Source organism: Erpetoichthys calabaricus, chromosome 1 (genome assembly GCF_900747795.2).
Source record: "Erpetoichthys calabaricus chromosome 1, fErpCal1.3, whole genome shotgun sequence".
Lineage (NCBI taxonomy): Eukaryota > Metazoa > Chordata > Cladistia > Polypteriformes > Polypteridae > Erpetoichthys > Erpetoichthys calabaricus.
Genome location: NC_041394.2, coordinates 198,827,546 through 198,846,692, shown reverse-complemented (window position 1 = coordinate 198,846,692; position 19,147 = coordinate 198,827,546). Strand labels below are relative to the sequence as shown.

At 34.6% G+C, this 19,147-nt stretch overlaps 1 protein-coding gene across 2 annotated transcripts in view; it reads right to left on the bottom strand.

Annotated features, from left to right (window-relative positions):
• nell2b (neural EGFL like 2b) overlaps nt 1-19,147 on the bottom strand; it is a 369,230-nt gene that overhangs the window by 196,332 nt on the left and 153,751 nt on the right. For both annotated transcript variants that reach the window (XM_051920793.1, XM_028810691.2), the window contains exon 13: nt 294-419. In XM_051920793.1, the coding sequence (XP_051776753.1) occupies nt 294-419 (126 nt within the window). The remainder of the gene's footprint in view (nt 1-293; nt 420-19,147) is intronic.

Below are 19,147 nucleotides of genomic sequence, written 5' to 3'. Positions count from 1 at the left end.
TATGCAAAGATCTGACACGTTGCTTTTTACCATGGTACCATTTTATTTTAAAATCAGCGGACATGTCAGACTGGTTCCTGCCCATCTCTACACTTAATCATTCTAGAGCAAAATCTCCATATTGTTTTGATTTAGCTTTTGACTTTTCTACATGCTAGATACCTTACTTTAATGAGTGCTACCAATTATGTTTTGTTTAAATTATACTTGATTTGATTTTAACTTGTCTTTGCAAATTCCAATTTTTGAAAAAGTGAAATGCCATATAAATAAATAGATAATTTTTTACCTACCTGTGCATGAATAGTCATCGATTCTAATGTAACCTGTCTTGCAGATGCACATGAAAGATCCCAGAGTGTTCACACACATGGTATTTTCACGACAATAGTGTCGTCCCTCAGCACATTCATCAATATCTGAAAATGAGAAAACAAGGTACATTATTATTTACATAATCCTTATGTTTATCAATAAATTGTGTCATTCTGTTTCTTAAAATAAGTCTGATTTAGTCACCTTCACGTAAATGTAATGACTAGAAACTCTACTTAAAATGAAAGGTAAGGAAAAATAAAATACTTAATTATTTGCATTATCAAAGGCACAACTTACAATTAAATAATGGATCAATTAATCAAATGATTCATTATTCTCACCAACACATTTTCTTACCACTCTCAACAATACTAGAAGCAGACCTAACAGCAGTCACCCAAAAAACCTACAGAAAAGCAGTCACTGAATAATGTATGCTTTTCGATTATAAAATGTGTTGTACTGTATTTCTGTGCAAGCCTACTTTATATTTCATATTTTGGTTCAAATTTAATTTCCTCAATTAGTGTCTGGTGCTGCAAGATAAACAGAGTACTTAGTATTGGTCAGTCTTTGGGGAATGAAAATGGATATAATATTAAATATTACTTTAATTACATGTGTCAAGCATCCTAAACATTTAAACACTTGAATGACAAACCTAATTTACACTAGCTACCTTTCTGTTTCAGAATCATGATGAAAAGCCTGTTGCTTATATATAAAGCTTTGAAAACAAACAATTCTGAGTAGCTGTCTACACTACTTATCTTGTATAACTCTTTGATGTCGGCGAGCTTCAATACAATAGACTTAAAGACTGAATTCACCTTTAAGGCTTATACTTGTCACAATCTATCCTTATGGATTTTCCTTAAGTTATTTTGGTGTCAATGTTATAAGATTCAGTCAATTTGGGTACAGTAGGTAGCCGGGTGTTATGAATAGGGCTCTACCATTATGGACTGCAGAGACAGCAAGTGTCTCTGGGTGATGTTCTGACCTAGGGCATCATGTATAACGCCGTGCATAGATCTCACACTATAACATGGCGTAAGCCCAAAAGCAGAAATGTTCGTACACTCAAAAAAATCCAGATGCATAAATCTGTGCGTTCACCAACTTCCATGTTCTTCTGCTCCATAAATCCCGGTCAGAGTGAAAAGTAACGCACGTGCATGCTGTCTGGCCCCAACTCCTTCCAGAATTATGCCTCTTTGAATATGCAAATCAATATAAATAGCCCTTAAGCTCAGCCTTCTGTGAAAAAACAATGGCAAAAGCACGAGGGAAAATAGAAGAATTTCAGCGAATACCAAGTGGAGGCAAGGAAAAACTTACTATTTGTTGGTTTAAACAGTGGTATAATCAACAAAAGGAAGTTGATCGAGTGACAGCGTGTCTGAGAAACTTGAAAGCTCAAGTTCACAAAGTCGCACAATGCCCGAAATAAAAAAGAAATTGTCACATATCAAAGTCGCAGTGAAAAGGCGAGTCGTAGCCCACCGTCTGAGTGTCATATGAAAGCTTATTAGGGTACAGAGAAAAAAAAGGCACACAGTGGGAAAAAAGCACAAAATGTCAACTTTAATCTTGAAATTTACTCTTTAATCACATAGTTTATTTTGTCATTAAAGTAGAACATCATAAACTTCATCTTAAAATCGTTTAATTTACTAGTTTCTCAAATCCCATTGTAACTAAAGTAGCTTGTTAAATGCTTTGTTTTGTATTTGATCTTCTATGTGCTCTTTGTGTGTGAATCATTACGTGCTTCCGGGCTTTCTCTTCCTCCGACAGGACACAGAATCCATTACATTGATAATATTACAGCTCTCTGAATAATTAAAATACTGAGATGTATACGTGATATCATTTTCATAATGATAGGAGTTAAAGCATATTATTAAACGGTGGCGCGGTGATTGTGCGCAACGTTCAATGAAATACTTTATTGCAGCAGTACTGTCTCTTTCAAACGTACTAACCCCCAATTCCTGTCCTTACTTTTCTTTCTCCAAATACCCAATCACCCCACAATCATCTCTGTAATAGACGTTAAGCCATCTGTAAGCTTAGAACACTGATTCTTCAAAACTTTTAAGGAATATTGAAATATCTTCGTAGTACATGTTTAATTATTCTATCCATCTATCCATCCAGTTTCACACCAGTACCAGCAAGAATACAGCGTGAGGCAGGAACAATCAAGTGAATGGAGCGCCAGGTCCTCGCTAGCACTGCGGCACCGTGTCCTCACATGTTTAATTATTAACAATATAGATTATTTAAATGAAGTTAAAGTTGTATCTGTATAATATAATAAACATATTTTGCTGTATTTCATCTTAAAAATGATATCGTCATCATATGTAAATATGCGCTTTATAAAGTGGCTCAGGTTGTGCAATATTATAACTGTAGTGCAAGTTTACAGTGAGGTAATTGTGCTTATAAGTACAAACAGTTCTACAAGGAGCACTTGATGGACTGATTGAGTGCGTTTATAGTTCTTGGGATGAAACTGTTTCTGAACCGTGAGGTCCATACAGGAAAGGCTTTGAAGAGTTTGCCGTGTGAGAGCAGTTCAAATAGACAGCATGGCTGAGGCAGCGTGTGCTTGATGCTGTATACCGATAATTCTCTTTCCAATCAGCTGCTGTAGAGCTGTGATTCCCCATTCAGATATAGTGATATAAATACTCAGAGTGGTGCAGTGAGAGTAATATGGAAAAAGATGATCCGCTGTGGCAACGCCTAACAAGAGCAGCTGAAAGAAGAAGAAGAAGGTGCAGTGAGAGTAACAACACTAAAGCAGCTACGGTATTTGGAGTAGTTTGGCCATTCTGTGGACCATTATATTGTTACGAGTTAATTACAATCAGATGCCTTAAACTAATAAACAATATGCAGTTAGTTTCAGTGTATATGATAAAGCTGCATCAGGGATGTGGATCTAAAAAAGAAAGGGTAACCATACAGGAACGGTAGCACTGCTTTGACGCTGGGTGCCGCCATTTTGCAAAACCGAGCGGAGAACTTGCGTACGCCAGGGTTGGAGCCACTGTGAAAATGTGCGTGGCTTTACGCCAAGTGTAGGTTTTATACATCGCAATTTGAGCGTGGAAACGTTCGTACACACCGTTTATACATGAGGCCCCTGGTGTTTTTATTTTGAGTTGGGAACAACCAAGAGTGGATCCTGCTAGCCACAATACATTCTTCTTTATTGTCGTCTACTTTTATCCTATAAAATGATGCCATCTTTTGTCAGGGATTGAAAGTGTTCACTTATTTTCAAGTAAAATGTCAAGAGGAAGATCTTCCCCAACCAGGAACCGTAAGCTGGACTACATACTTATTTCCATGTAATTTCTGAGTATAATTCATTGCATGTTTATAGTGAAAAACATGGGTTTATTGTCACATTTTGCAATATTTAATCATCTTCCTCTAGACATTTACTCTTTGTTATCACTTTAACTGTTATGTCTTGTACACTTTTGTAAATTTTTGGTTACTGTTTTTGTTGTATTATAGGGTAAGGATTGTGAGGTGGAGGGCTTTGGAGCTCTTTGCTAGTTCTCATTTATTGGGAATTTTCTCATATTTCACATACTACAGGGGTCAGCTGCTGGGGGTGGCTAATGGGCTGGATGGGTTTAGGGATAGGGGCTGGGTAGTTTGGTGGGCAGATATGGGTGATGTTTTGGTAGGCTGCCTAAGCTATGGGATTCTGGGAGTTTCTGTTTTTCTTGTGGTTATATTCTTTCTTCTGTCAACTTCCTTTTTAAACTAATTATGGATAAGCTTTTTTGTACAAAATCCAGGTTTAAATTCAGATAAGAGGCACTCATATCTGATAGTTTCCCTCTATTATAATTACATTGACATGTGTTTAATTCAGAATCCCATCTGCTAGCCATTGATGTCCTCCATTGCAATAAAAAACATGTGGATGTTGCTACTTCTTTTTCTGTTTGTTCTAAAAAGGTAACTTTGTTATTCTCCTACAAAACAAGGACTTAAAATTGAGTGGTGACAACCTGGTGAAATTCTGTTATTTACAGAAAGAGCTTGGATTTTGACTTTTTCTCTCCAAATACAGCTAAACCCCACATCAGCCCTCCTTCTTTCTCTTGGCCTCACAAGCTCTCTCAGATCGTCCCCTTTCCATTTCCCATCTAAAGAGCACAGATAGAAGCAATGTGACATAACATACTCACTTAGAAATATTGAAAAATCCTAAATGTTAGCAATGATTCATCATGCTATTATGAAAACATCCTCCAGCTCAGTTTGGCAAATGTGGTCCTACTTGTTCTGTAGCTCATCTCACTATCGCTAACAACTGCCAAGTCTATACGCAGGCTTAGGGTACTGATCGATGACCAGCTGTCCTTCACTGAATATGTTGCAACTGTCTCTAGGACTTGCACATTCACCCTATACAATATCCAAATGGTCAAACCATATCTGACAGAGTATGCAGCACAACACCTGGTCCAAGCTCTGATCTTGTCACATTAGGACTACTGCCACTCTCTGCTGGCAGAAGTACTGGCATGTGGCAGCTACTCGCTGCAGATGATTCAAAGGGCTGTGATATATCTGGTGTTCAACCAGCCAAGGAAGGGACAGTGTCTGGTAATGACACCTCTGCTTGGCATCAAACCTCAATCCAGACTTGTTTTATGTGTAGCTCTTGCATGGTAGAACGAGCTGCACACCTTCATTTGAAGTCCTAACTCCCATAATATGTTTAAGAAGCGTTTGAAGAACTGTTGTTTGGTGAATTTATGTCTAACATATACTGGCTTTGTTAAGTTTTTGCAGTGAAAGAAGCGTAACTAACTTGCATTTTGTTTTGTGCTCTTCACTTTTGATGATTAATCTTGTTACCTTGTTAATTCCCCAGTCTGATATTTACTCAATTATGGTGATCTCTTTTGTAAACTACTTTGGATAAAAATGTTTGCTAAGTCAAATAAATGTAAATTTAAGTATATACAGAGAGAAATCTTTATCACAGTTAGAAAGTATATATCTGGTACAGTAGATTGTGAGGGGAAAGTTTGTTTGGTTTCTTTTAACAAAATATCCAACCTCCATGTGCTGTAGAAATTGAAATGTTTTGACTAAAGTTTATATTTGCATTATGGTTAGCCAGAAAATGCAAATATAATATAAATATCAAATCTCTGAAGATAACAATAAAATTATTCAATGTTTTTTAAGAGAGAGAGAGAAGAGGTGGGGAGAATGCACTGACACAGCGTATTGCCACACCCAACACACGACGAACCACCTCAGGATCCCATATTAGAACCCAACCGCAGCCATGCAACAGGTGACACCTCAGTACCACACTAGCTGGAATGGAACAATGTGGGATTTTTTACAGTGGTCCATAAGTTGGAGGACCTGCTTGCAGGGCTGGATGCAGGATAATGTCATACCCAGGACAGAGCAATTCGAGGTCAATAGCCCAATGGAAAGGAATCACTTCTGGCATTTACAGGATTTGAACCAGCAACCTTCTGACTGCTGGCACAGATCCCTAGCCTCAGAGCCAGCACTCCACCTGTTTTTTAAGGATAGCGGAAATACAGAATTGTCTTGTAAAGGTGCCAAGCTTCTTGTGATCCCACACATCCAGTCTGTTCAACTTCCCATCTCTGTACAACTTGGCTCACTGTCACTAACACCTGCCAAGTCAGTACGCAACCTTGGGGTGGTGATTGATGAGCCACTGTCTTTTTTGATCACATTTCTACTGTTTCTTGTTCATGGAGGTTCACACTGTACAACATCCGCAAGATCAGACCTTATCTGATGGACTATGCAGCAAAACCTCTGGTCAAGGCCTTGGTCTTGTTGCATCTGGACTGCTACAACTCACTTCTGGCAGGAGTACCCACATATGCTATCAAGTTGCTGCAGAAGCTCCAGGATGCAGCGGCCTGTCTTGTATTTAAGCAGGCTAGACGGGCACATGTCACTTCTCTCTTCAGATCACTACATTGGCTCCCTGTAGCAACATGCATTAAGTTCAAATCCCTGATGCTTGCCTACAGAATAGTCAGTTTGTCAGCACCTGAGTATATAGAGACACTGGTGAAGTGCTATGCTCCCTCTTGCCCACTCAGGTCTGGTGAAGCCACCTCTGTGTGGTGTCAACTCAATCCAGACTCTTTTCCTGGAACATGCTGCTCACCTTCATCCGAACTGCTGTCTCCCTCAACATATTTAAGAAGCAACTGAATACCCATCTGTTCTGTGAATATCTGTCTAATTGAAAGAGAGAAAAAAAACTTTACTCTGTGATCTTTCTTATCGTTGGTTGATTTTTTGTTACCTTAAGTTTAATTGCTTTATCGATTGATAATCTATAATTGTAAATGTATTAGTTATTACATCTTTTCACTTGTGGCAATCAACTTTTGTTACATGCACTACTACACTTGCTGAACAAACAGGCCCTAGCCTAATGTTACTCGATTACGTTACATCTTTTGTAAGTCGCTTTGGATAAAACCATCTTCCAAACAAATTAATGTAAATGTAAATATGTATAGTATTTAGGAAACCTTGTAGTTGAACTAAAAATTAGACAAGGCCATTTTCCACATCTACTTTAAATTTCTCAAGTGTTATTTTCCAATTGTATTCCAAATGAAATTACAATTGTGTCCAATCTTTTAAAAAAGAAAAACGTATTGATATTTAGTGAGATGCATTGGAAAGATATTAAAATGCTACAGGGACATTCATGAAAGCAAAATAATTATTTCCGGACAATAATAACTCTATACAGATCTGTACTATATAAACAATTTTATAATTTCTTTTCATGACTGTAGTTTTTCACAAATTTAAAACCATATTGTTAAGTAAATTTTGTGAAAGAGTTATAGAAAATAAAGAGATACCGTCAATGATTTACTGATGATATCTGACTGTTGAATGTGTTTATTATTGGTGTTATGCAATGTTAGCCTGACATGATTGATCATGCCATTTTGATCAAAATAATGAGTCTTTTGCAGTATTACTATTAAAATTCAAATTGCGGTGTTCCTCAAGAATAGGCTATATTGTAATTATTTTTCACCATTTTTAATTGCTCGTTTGTAATTTTCTAATAAGGTATAAAGTACATTTCTAATCTCTTGCTGACAAAACTCAGAACCAACTGTTATTAAAATTTGAAATGACATCCATGAACTCCCCTCCTTTGGATGTTTGCAGATTTTGAGCTGCCTGGACAATAATTTCCAATAAACACAGTACAAAAAGATAATTTCCTATATCTTGGCTAACACAACTAATCATGTAAGAATCAATTATTGGACATTATTTCTGTGGCTGTGATGTGTACTGTGAATTTCTCCAGGCCTCTTTTTATGTTTTTCTTACTTTTGAGCAAGTGCCTTTCCTCGTTGTAACAAATGCTATTTACATCCATCGCTGGCCCTTGTTACTGCCAATGACTGATTCATGGCTTTATATTTTATGTTTGGACTGCGGCAATGCTGTGCTCTGCAGGATTCAATCTCCTGCATTAACTGGCTGCGGGCAACTCTATATAATATACTCCCACACATGTTTTATCAAAATGCAAATCTGCTGACAGCTGTTGTGAAAAATCTTCAACTGATTTCAGAATATACCTTAAAACTGGACACTTGGTATTCTGAGAATCAAATGATACTGCATTTGTATATTAGGACAGATGAAATAATAATTATTTATAACTGTCTTGCTTCCTGTTCCAATATCACTGTTAAAAATATAGTAAAAAACACACTTAAGTACTCATAAAACTCTTAAGGTGTTTTTAGCAGTTAAACTCCACTCATTTTTACCTAAAACTAGGAATTCTATCGAGTCTCAAAAAGTTTCTTAGCAAGTTGTTTCAAAATTGTATTCCTGTACAACATATAGTCACATTTACCATGAATGGCTTTAATTGTAATCATAGTTTTGTTTATTGCTTAGTGTCTATTTAGTAAATATTGTCTGAGTATTTGCTGGAGATCTTTAGAATTTGTTGTTATCTATATTTGGGACTATTAACTCTTCCTTTTTACACCAATATACAGTACATTACCATTTATAGCAGACCATTTTTTAACCAGAAAAGGAGATATTCCTTGAAGACACTGTGTTATCAATTTTTGCAAGGTTATTTAGAAAAAGTGCTAAAACTAATTCAAGGTAATCCTGATCATGTGACTATCGATGGGTGTGGTTGCTATAAATAATGTGACTCCATGGAAAAACAAAGCTCAAAATGGTGGTACACTTTAACCAAATTGGTGGTGTGATAACATCGCATAAATAGCCATAACAAAATTTCTTAAGAGTACTTTTGCATTCTCCCTTTGTTCATCACTCCCATTTTTGTATATGCCTACTTATAATATTATTTCTGTACACATTTTGTTGTAAGTCTGGAAAATAAGGGTAACACCCCATTACAATAAATACATATGCTACTGCATGAACATTGCAATGTTTAACAATTTGGCAAGCTAACCTAACTCTAACGATCAATAAAATTAAGCAGGTATAAAAATGATACTTTCCAGTATTTAGTGCACAGTTTAACCCTCTTTATATTAGGAAATCAGAGGTTCTGTTAGTAAAGAAATGATTAGACATCTAACTTCAGAGTGTTTGATCATCTTCTGAGAACTTGACAAAAGTGTACATTTTATGACCCTATGATTTTAAATGAAGACCAGTAAGAACCTCAGTTATGAACATGGAACACCAGTTATTGGCTATTTTAAAACTGTCAGTGTATTAAATGCTGAAACGTGTTGCAATAAATACTAACATAATCGGACACAGACAATTGTAAGTGCTACATAAGTACTTTTTATTACACAAACCACAGCCATGACTTTAGGTTAAGTGAGCTTGTCTTTCTGAGTGCTTTGATTGTGTTAATGGACCTTACTTGGACTTTTACAACTAAAATACAAAAAAGTAATTAAACCAACTACTTGGTGACATAACTCGCACTTGCTGCTTGACTTCATTATAGCAAAAGTTCAAAGGTGACTCACTAATGGTGCTAGTGTATTAAAATTAAACTTATCTGAAATTCCAGCTGACTGGTGTAGGAGAGTTGATTTAGGAGCTATTAGCAGCTACCATTCGTCACCAGTGACAGTTAGTCAGACTAGCTGAACTATATGTTATAACTTGTCACTATTTGGATTACTGGCTTCTGAATTTAAATGGGTTGCAGCGAAGAAGTGGTGATTTCCATCTCCATTAACTCACTGCATTGGGCAATTGGCCTGTCACACAATAGTGCATGATATACTACCACAAAAGGGAAATAAAAATCAATACCTTGTTTTCTTTTTGAACAGAAACATTTTATTTTTCAAACATCATTATAAGGCAGTCATTTAAAGAAAAAAAAGAATGGTATTAGCTTATTGTTCAATTTAACACCATGAAAAAACTTTCGATTTTTCCAATGGCCTACCAAAGTTTTTGCAGGATTCAATTTTGTGTTTGAAATTTGAATAATATTGATTCAGGAGTAGCCCTTGGATGACACACTGCCTTGGCCATACAGATCTGAGATAATTCCAATAAAGATGAGTGTATATTTCATCAGTTAATGGATGAGAAATTCAATCTTACAATTAGCATGTTGAAAATATCATAAGTAATAAATAAGGAACACATCAATAAAAACTGAAATGTACATGACATTAAAAATAGATTTTTAAAATAGCTGAGGTCAGGTAAAAAGTATTATAGATTTGGGGATACAAAATGCCCAATGTAAGACTAAAGTAAATGGTCAAATATTTGTTTAAAGCATGCACAGACAGTGATGCAGAAGATGTGCAAGTACAACCACTTTAGAACTGCATGTTAAATTAGCACCACTGATGAATTTATGAACAGAGGAGCTAAGATCACTGCATAGTAGAATGCAGCATTATGTAACTATTTCAAAATGTGAGAATGAAGAATTCTGATCTAAGTAAATCTGACTTATTTATAAAAGTTCAAAAGAAGTAATGAATATGCTGTTAAAAATACTTTAAGTCTAACAGTGTTAAAAAAGTTTAAAAAAAATGAAATAATTGAAGCTTAAAATGAAATTGACAAGGACTTAATATAGGAATGCGGAGTGAACAGCAAAGGCAAAAGAAGAGTATGAATTTTGGCAGACAATTAAGAATTAAAATATGCAGAAAAACTGGATTTGACAAAGATATACTTTGACACAAACTGTACTCTCTATTTCACTTGTTAATTTCACCATTATGGTAGAAGTCAGTTTGTTGATTATGCAAATGAAGTAATTTCTGAACTTACATATAAACAAAAAAAAAAGTTAAAGTTCACACATTATAACTGATCTATTTATTTACATTGTTTTTGGACACACAGTCAGGTCCATAAGTATTTGGACAGTGACACAATTTTCATAATTTTGGCTTTGTAAGCCACCAAAATGCATTTGAAATTATCATCTTCATTAGGCAGAGAAAACAAAACAAATCCTTTAGAGAGAGCAAAAACACCAGGAGTGATCAAATCAACCATTTGGTATATTCTTAAAAAGAAGGAACACACTGGTGAACTTAGCCACACCAGAAGGTCTGGAAAGCCACAGAAAACAACTGTGCTGGATGAATGCAGAAATCTGTCCTTGGTGAAGAAGAACTCCTTCACAACATTTAGCCAAACCAAGAACGCACTTTGGGAGGTAGACCTATCTTTTCCAATGTCTACAAACAAGAGAAGACTCGATTTGCTTTCGTCCTACACTTAACACTAGAATTACCAAAGCCTACGAAAAATCTCGTAAATCCGGCCCACCTTAAATCCCTTCGTACTTCTCAGAAAGACAGGTATGAAAATATAGAATGAAAATGAGATGTTAGATGTTAGATGGAGTCAACTTTTTCCAGGATTGTTAATTTTTTCTTTCAGCATAAACTGATGCGGTTTCTCACTTTTATTTGTTCATCTTAAAGAAAACTTTGAGAAGCGCTGTGAAACTCGAACAGTACAGTATCTGCACACAACACAACTACCAATGCCGAGGCTTGGTGGAGCACTGACTCAGAATTTGGCTATATGTATAATGTCATGCCTACACTCTCGCTGAGCCTCACCAAGACTGGAACTTTTGCCACAGACTGTCACTTTCTTTTGGTCTAAGAAGAATTAGATTCAGCAAAAATTAGGGCCTGGCATTAAGTATTTTTTGCATTTTCCATGGCCATTTTTGGTCGAAAAAACATTTGTTAAAATGAGATTAATTTAATATGATGGTCAATGAAAATTTGCCCGGGCCCACAAAAAGTACCTGTTATTCTGAACACTTCATTACTTTGGTATTCGCTATAACGGGATATGACCTGTATAAAGAAAATGAAGACATAATTGTTTCTATTATGATACTCTTACAAAGTACGACGACAACATTCATTTTGTCTTTATTGTTCAGTCTAGGTACTAAAACTTGCTCAGTGTATTATTAATAATGTATATTTTATGATATTGTGTTGATTCACATTGCTAAAGCAAGAAATGTTGTGACTTATGAGTAGTACACTTCAAGACTAAAGATGTAGAAGCTGAGAGAATGCATGCAATTTATTGACAGATGGACATCAGTGGAAAAAATAAACACTAGGCAATTTACAGTATTTTATCACATTTTTTAAAGGTCTATTCTTTGTTGTTTGAATAATGAGATACAATACAAAATGATTAGTACATGATAACCTGTTTGTTGGACTGTGTAACTAGGAATGTCACTTGACCCCCTCTATTTTGTACCATTCCACTTTACATTATTACCTGATTCTCTCAGATTGCTAGGTGGGCAGATTCCAGTGCAGACTTATCCTTTTCCAGCTTGGGAATTGTGCTTTGACATCATGAAGGGTTACAGTACACAAAAAATAAAAGTCATACAGCCACCATGGTTTTGATTACTAAGGTTTAAAACAGCTACTGTATCAGGAAAAAGGTGAATGCATCATATTATTTGAGACACATTAACGGAGGAGTGTGTTCAATGCACACTGTTGTTTCAAAGGACGCCACCAACATGGTTTCTTTTGACTTCATGTATTGACTTTTTTAGTCCCTATGCCATTCTCTTTCTTTGGAATTTGGTCCTTACAGCTCCTGTAGCTTCTGTATTTTATACAATTTTTAAATTAAAGGCTAATGTTTGCTGTTAGCTGGATGCCAAATTTAATGGTTAGTGGTTTAATCACTGGACTTCAAGCCTTTCCCAGTTCAATTCCTGTTTTCAGTTTAATGACCAAGCCAATTAACCTATACCTCTGAAAAAATATTTTTTTAAGAAACTGTATATAATAAAAGCCAAATACTGACAGAATCACTTGGGACTGAATATAATATGTTTTACAAATGAGTGGAGACCATCGAGTCTGTCAAGCCTGTTACATAATAACTAAGTTGTCTCAGTATTTCATCCGGATACCTTTTTCTTTTTTAAGTTTTGAGAGTTTCTGATTTAATGAGGTTGTTTCTTTGAACGCCCAAGTTCTCAAGATTCTGCTTCCTGTGACTTTTTTTTTTGTTCCCGAAATTAAAATTGAGATTGTAAGGAAACAATATAGAAAAAAAATCACAAGAGGCTCGAGACACAGTGACAAAAGATTAGTACAGGAAATATTTCCAAAAATGGGAGAAGCACTGGGACAAATATATTGCATCGCATGGGGAGTAATTGAACAATAACTATAAATGGAATTGCTTTATTATGTATAATAAATATTTTAAAATTTTCAATAGAATTTGATATTAATTGATTCTTAAAGTTATTGCTACTAGTACTACTAAAACTACAATTCATGTCAGTTATAATGTACTTTAATATACAACAGACATGCTTTTAATGCCAACCCTGGAGAATTGTAAAGAGATTTAAATAGGCACAAAACTGAAAGAGAAATAAGAGTGAAGTTTCTAGTGAATAAATAAGTTTATGTAGGGCCCTTTGACTTTACAGAGGTATGAATATTGCATGACTTTAAAGTCATAATATGTCATTAATAACTATACTTTTATGCCATCAGATTAAATGGTATTGACAACTCCACAGTCAACAAGGCTCATGGAGTACAGTGCCATAAGTTTACATGAACATGGATGCATTCTATGATAATGTAACATTGAGTATTTTGATTGAGTTGAATGGATGTTTTAGTTTATGTTTTATCATCTCTCTCAATATTATTTTCTTTAAATCCGGCTTTTACAATTTCCTGAATCATATGTTTTCATCTTTTTATACTTTATTTTTATATTTCATTTTATGGCTTGTTTCTATCTCTATTAAATTCATCTTCATTTTATTTTTCTAGCTGTCAGGAAATACACAAGTATTTGCAAATGGCCAGATCAGCAGTCTTAACAACTACAAGAGTTAAATGCATCACTGTCAAATATGAGGCCTGTTAATGCTAAATCTGTTTAAAGGGCTCAGCCCCATTCTCAGTGACTCCTACATTTCTCTCAGCTTTTAGTTTGTTTCATACTTCCACCCATTTTTCTAAGACCACTTCATCTTAGTCATGACAATATTTGGCTGATGCCTTTATCCAAAGTGACTTGCACAATATGGAAAGTATTTCAGCTTTCTCTACTCTAAAGAGAAAGAAAAATGGCCTGAAGGTAGGGCAGAGCAGCAGCTATGTCTGACATAGGCAGGAGATCAGAAATACCAGAAGTCAGAAAGAAGACTGAATGACAACAAGTTATAGTCAAGAAACAAAGCTTTCACTATCTTGTTTTAGAAGAAGTTTGTTTTAATCATAAGGGGATTCCAGATACATGTCAGAGCAGTTTTATAGGAAGAGCATGTTGACTCAATTTATCATGTCACATGTCAGACAAATGGGCATAGCAATAGTAAACACCACAGCCACGGCCATGCAGATATTGTCAAAAATGGCAACAACGGAATAAAAAAAAAGATATCATATAATAATGTATTACAAAATGCAATCTATAAGTGTACATCAAGTCTCAAACTGAAAAAAAGATATTGTAAAACCATTGTTACAAGTCCAATTTTAAATGTCCAAAGAACCTAACGTGCAGTCTTTGAAATTTTGGTAGAAAACCCAGAGAAGTCAGTGGAAAAACTCATTTTAATTCACCATGCGTAATAAAGTATTTGTTAGAGTTTAATACAACAAAGTTTCTAGATATAATCTTATGACCATAATAGCCAGCAGTTTGAAATCTCCCATGAGTCATTACATTTTATAGGAACAGAGAATACTCCAGGAAACTTCTAACCTTAAACTTCTAACTATTCTGTTCCTCATAACAAAGCTTCTTATGTACAAACTACTTTTTCAAAAATTGCAGGAAGATTTTTGTGACAGATAACAATTTCTCAGCCACACATTCTTTTATTTCCTGAATGAATTTATTTCATGTTGGAGTTACAGTAAGCCATAGCCTCTCCCAGCAGTATCAGGTGCAAGGTAGTGGAAAAATATAAACAAATGAATATGATCATATTTTTCTAAGTGACTTATATTAACACACATGGAGGATATATTTAGAACTATACAGTCTACCAGAGCAACTGCAGAAGGCCCACATGGACTGGAAGGCTTGGACTAGGATTTGAGGATTTCCAAGAGAAGCAGCATCGTGTCGCCCTATTGATTGTTTTGTACATTTTTATATCTATATATTTTCACATGTGGCTTACAGGTTAGATGTTTATATTAAACTGTATCTACTGCTTTTTTAACCCTTGTTCAGTTAAATCACAATTTAATAATAATTTAAAATTCAATCTGTTTTTATACCTGTGTAATTTAAGCTAATGTGATGTAACAATGAACTTACAAGAATTCAATAATACTTCTTTTTATAGAAACTTATGGTGTATGTTTCCTGGTATGTTCATGCCTTCTCCACTTAAATCACAATTCTGCAGGAATGAACTCTTCTAGACTGCACTGAAATATCAAATAGTATTAAATGTTACAGCAATGGGTACATTATTGTTGCAGCATTTAATAAAATTTAGTATCTGAGTGCTTTCTGTTAAAGCTGTTTCATTTGGAATATGGATAGATTTGGCTGGCTTTGGCAGGTTAAACGTCTGTCTACAACTGTGGATAAAAAAATGTTCAAAATCCATTTCTAAAAATATGAGCTTCACTGTCAGCAAAAATAGTATCTAAAATTTGGGCTGCTTGTCAAATGAACTACTGGACACCAGAGATAACACAATTGGACTTCATGGGATACAAAGGTGAACGTGTTTAGAATAAATCTTCCAGCCTAAAATAATTTTGGTCATTCATTTGGCCAATGTAATATATATATATATATTTAAGTGTTCCCACAGGGGCATCACATAAATAACAAAAACATATGTAGTTAAAAGAGTTTTCTTATTCTCTTTTATGTCCATTTTCAAAATGTAGTAAGCTTTTAAGACTACACTTAATTTGAAAATGACTAGAAAATAAATTGTGTGCTGTACTATACAATTGCAGATTAATTTGTTACAGCATCAATTGAAAATATTATTTTTTAAAATAAATTATGTTAATATTATATTAATATAGTTTAAAATAATATAAAACAATATCCTAATATTCTACAAGGAATTAAGTTATTAAAAATGTAGATTTGCACATGGCACAAAATGTGACTTTATACACTGCATATTTCCATGAAAACAAATTAAACATTTCTTACAAACATCTCTCAAAATGAGTGTACAGTAGGGGTGTCAAACTCCGGTTCTGGAGGGCCGCAATGGCTGTAGATTTTCATTCTAACCACCTTCTTAATTAGTGACCTGTTTCTGCTGCTAATTAGCTTCTTTTGCCTTAGTTTTAATTAACTCAACTCAAACCCCTAAGTTCCTTCTATTTCCTTAATTAGCAGCCAAACAATAATGAGACACAAAATGAGCAAACAGGTGATCAGCTAACCACATTATTTGAACATAAAGAAAGATGAGGGTCTCAGTAAGGTTGATCTCTCAGGTCAATAATCAGAAACAGAAAATCAACAGTTTGGTAAATGTCTGCTGTAGCAGAATGAGAGCAGCAGCAAGCTGAGGAATTAAGTAACGGTTTAATTAACAGCAAGAATTGGCTTCTCGTTAAGAAACTGGTTGGAGTGAAATTGGTTGGAGTTTGAAACCCCAGTTTAGCTGGTCATCTGTTGGCTCGTTTCACGTCACATTTCTGTTTGGCTGCCATTTAATGAAGAAAAAAATCAATTGAGAGGACTGAATCCTTAAAAACAGGGCTATTAAAATGAAGGGAAAAGGAGTTAATTAGCAGTGAAAACTGGTCACTGATTAGAAAAATGGTTAGAATGAAAACCTGCAGCCCTCCAGGCCTGGAGTTCGACACCCGTGGTGTACAGTACCTATCTATATGAATATTTATTATTATAATAAAGCAGATAGGTATTCACTTATTATTAGATAGACAATATACAGTACATATATGCTAAATTGATTTAAACTTTTGCAATATTCAATCCTCCAGTCTATTTATTATTATTATTAGACCATACTTTAATAAATTAGAAAATTATAACAATTTTGGTATTAATGCTAACAAAGTCTGTCAAATATTATCACCTGATTTCTCCAAAATAACATGGGACTGAATTTTGAAAGTCCCTAAAATCCTACGACCTACCAGAGTATTTTGTAACTTTCTCCATATGTCTCCGGTTTTCTGTGTGAAGAAAAACTTTCTAATGTTTCTGCAAAACCTAATCTTAATAAGTTTCCATTTGTGTTCCCATATTTTTGTTGGAAAACATAATTTAAAGTAACAGCTTGGGTCCACTGTATTAATTCTGCTCCGTTTTGAACACTTCGGTCATGTTACCTCTTAATATTAATTTGCTTAAACTGGACATTTCAACTCCTTTTGTCATTTCACATAGTTTATATTTTGCAGTCTTGGAATTAGCCTAGTGGCTCTATGGACTTTCTCTAGTGCTGCTATGTCCTTTTTGTAATAGGGAATCCACAACTGTACAGTATTCCAAATGAGGCTTCACAAGTGCATTATATAGCTTCTATTGTGAATTGCCAAGCAGAAAGTTCACTTTTGTTTGACAAGTTTTTTGATTTGGAAAGAAGAAAGTTTAACGAGAGTCGACAAAGACAACATCGTTACAAGAAGCAGGGGCAAAATCAGGAAGGTGAGGAATCTACAAGAACACTCAGAGCATAGTGTACATCAAACTAATCAAATGAACCCTCACAAAAGAAACAATTATTATTAGTAAAGAAAACATTAAGCATGCTGAGATTTATTCCAAAGCTAGCATAGCAAATACATTGCACCGACAGTGAACATATGGTTGCTTCTATAAATAAAAAGAGGCATTACCTCATAAACTGCATTTATTTTGAGACTATGATTAAATTCTGTTTAAAAGATATGCAGTAGACACTGGAGCTGTCCAAATGGCTATGACAGACTGGTATCTCATACTTCCTCAACTGTTAAGTGGGTTCAGAAATGCATGGGTGTGCTGTGGTTCACAGAGATATTTACCAACTTATACCCAATATAAGTACAAACATAGCATTGCTTTAGAGGGTTAAATTTAAGGGTCTAGCCCCAAATCTCCACTGTCAAGTCTGTCATGCAATTCCTTATAGTCCTCACCAATATAACATTTATTTAGCCATAAAATGTGTAAAACATGTTCTTATGAACACTCAAAGAAAAACTAAAACCTTAAAGTACACTTGCATCTTTGCCATGCGTGTGTTCTTTTTCATATGCTTGCTCCCTTTCGATGTACAGTATTTCCCTTCTTCCCTTGTAGTAGCATGTCTTCTAATATATTTAATTCACAATTTTTTCCATCAGCAAATAGAAGTAGCACTTAACACTCTATTATGTAATTTTACACTCAATCAAAACTGTTTTTATGGACATAAGGGGTGTAAACCTATAAGTGTGTGGGAAGTGTAAAGATTATTATATTAAAGGTCTTAGAAGTAAGCAAATCTTACCTGCAGGATTTTTAGTATATATAGGCTAGGATTCTATAAGAGTTTTATTCCTATAGATCCATTCAATAAAAGTGAGAATTCCTGAAATGTAAAATTTAAGCATACAATTTGTATTTCTATATATCAGTATCTGTTTGGATTAATGTGTAAGAAAGATATTGTCTATGTTTCTTTGCTTTATAATAAAAGCCTTAAATAAATGACAGTTACTCCAAATCAATTTTAAAATTACTGTTACATAAAATGGTGTCTTAGAAAGGATGCAAAGAGGTTTTAGTCGTGATATTGGCCTTTTATTATTTATTTGTACAATGCAGGTGATGAAGTCTAACAATCTTGGAAACTAAAATAACAGTTAAACCTATGTAAAGAACAATGGGCTGACTTGTTCTGAAAACAATATGAAAATTACAGATTTTTCCTAAACTTTTTGAATAGTAAATTGCATAATGGCAGATTAAAAGTACAAATGGCACATCAAATTAAACAAATATGTCAATTAAGGACTGCAGCTTATTTTAAAAATAGTTATCATGAATCCAAAAACAGCATTGATTCCAAATGTCTAAGGCAAAGCAACACCATCTTAAAATCTATTAGTCTTAGAATTTACTTTTTTGAGCCCACTTTGCCAGCTTCTGGTATTTTTTGGAAGAGTTTTATTTATTAATATATTGCAGAACTGTTCTCTAATATATTCTGTAAAAGCCAGAGGCTCTAATGAACCTGAGCTTTTTTCTTTTTTCTTCTAATCATTGTTTTGCA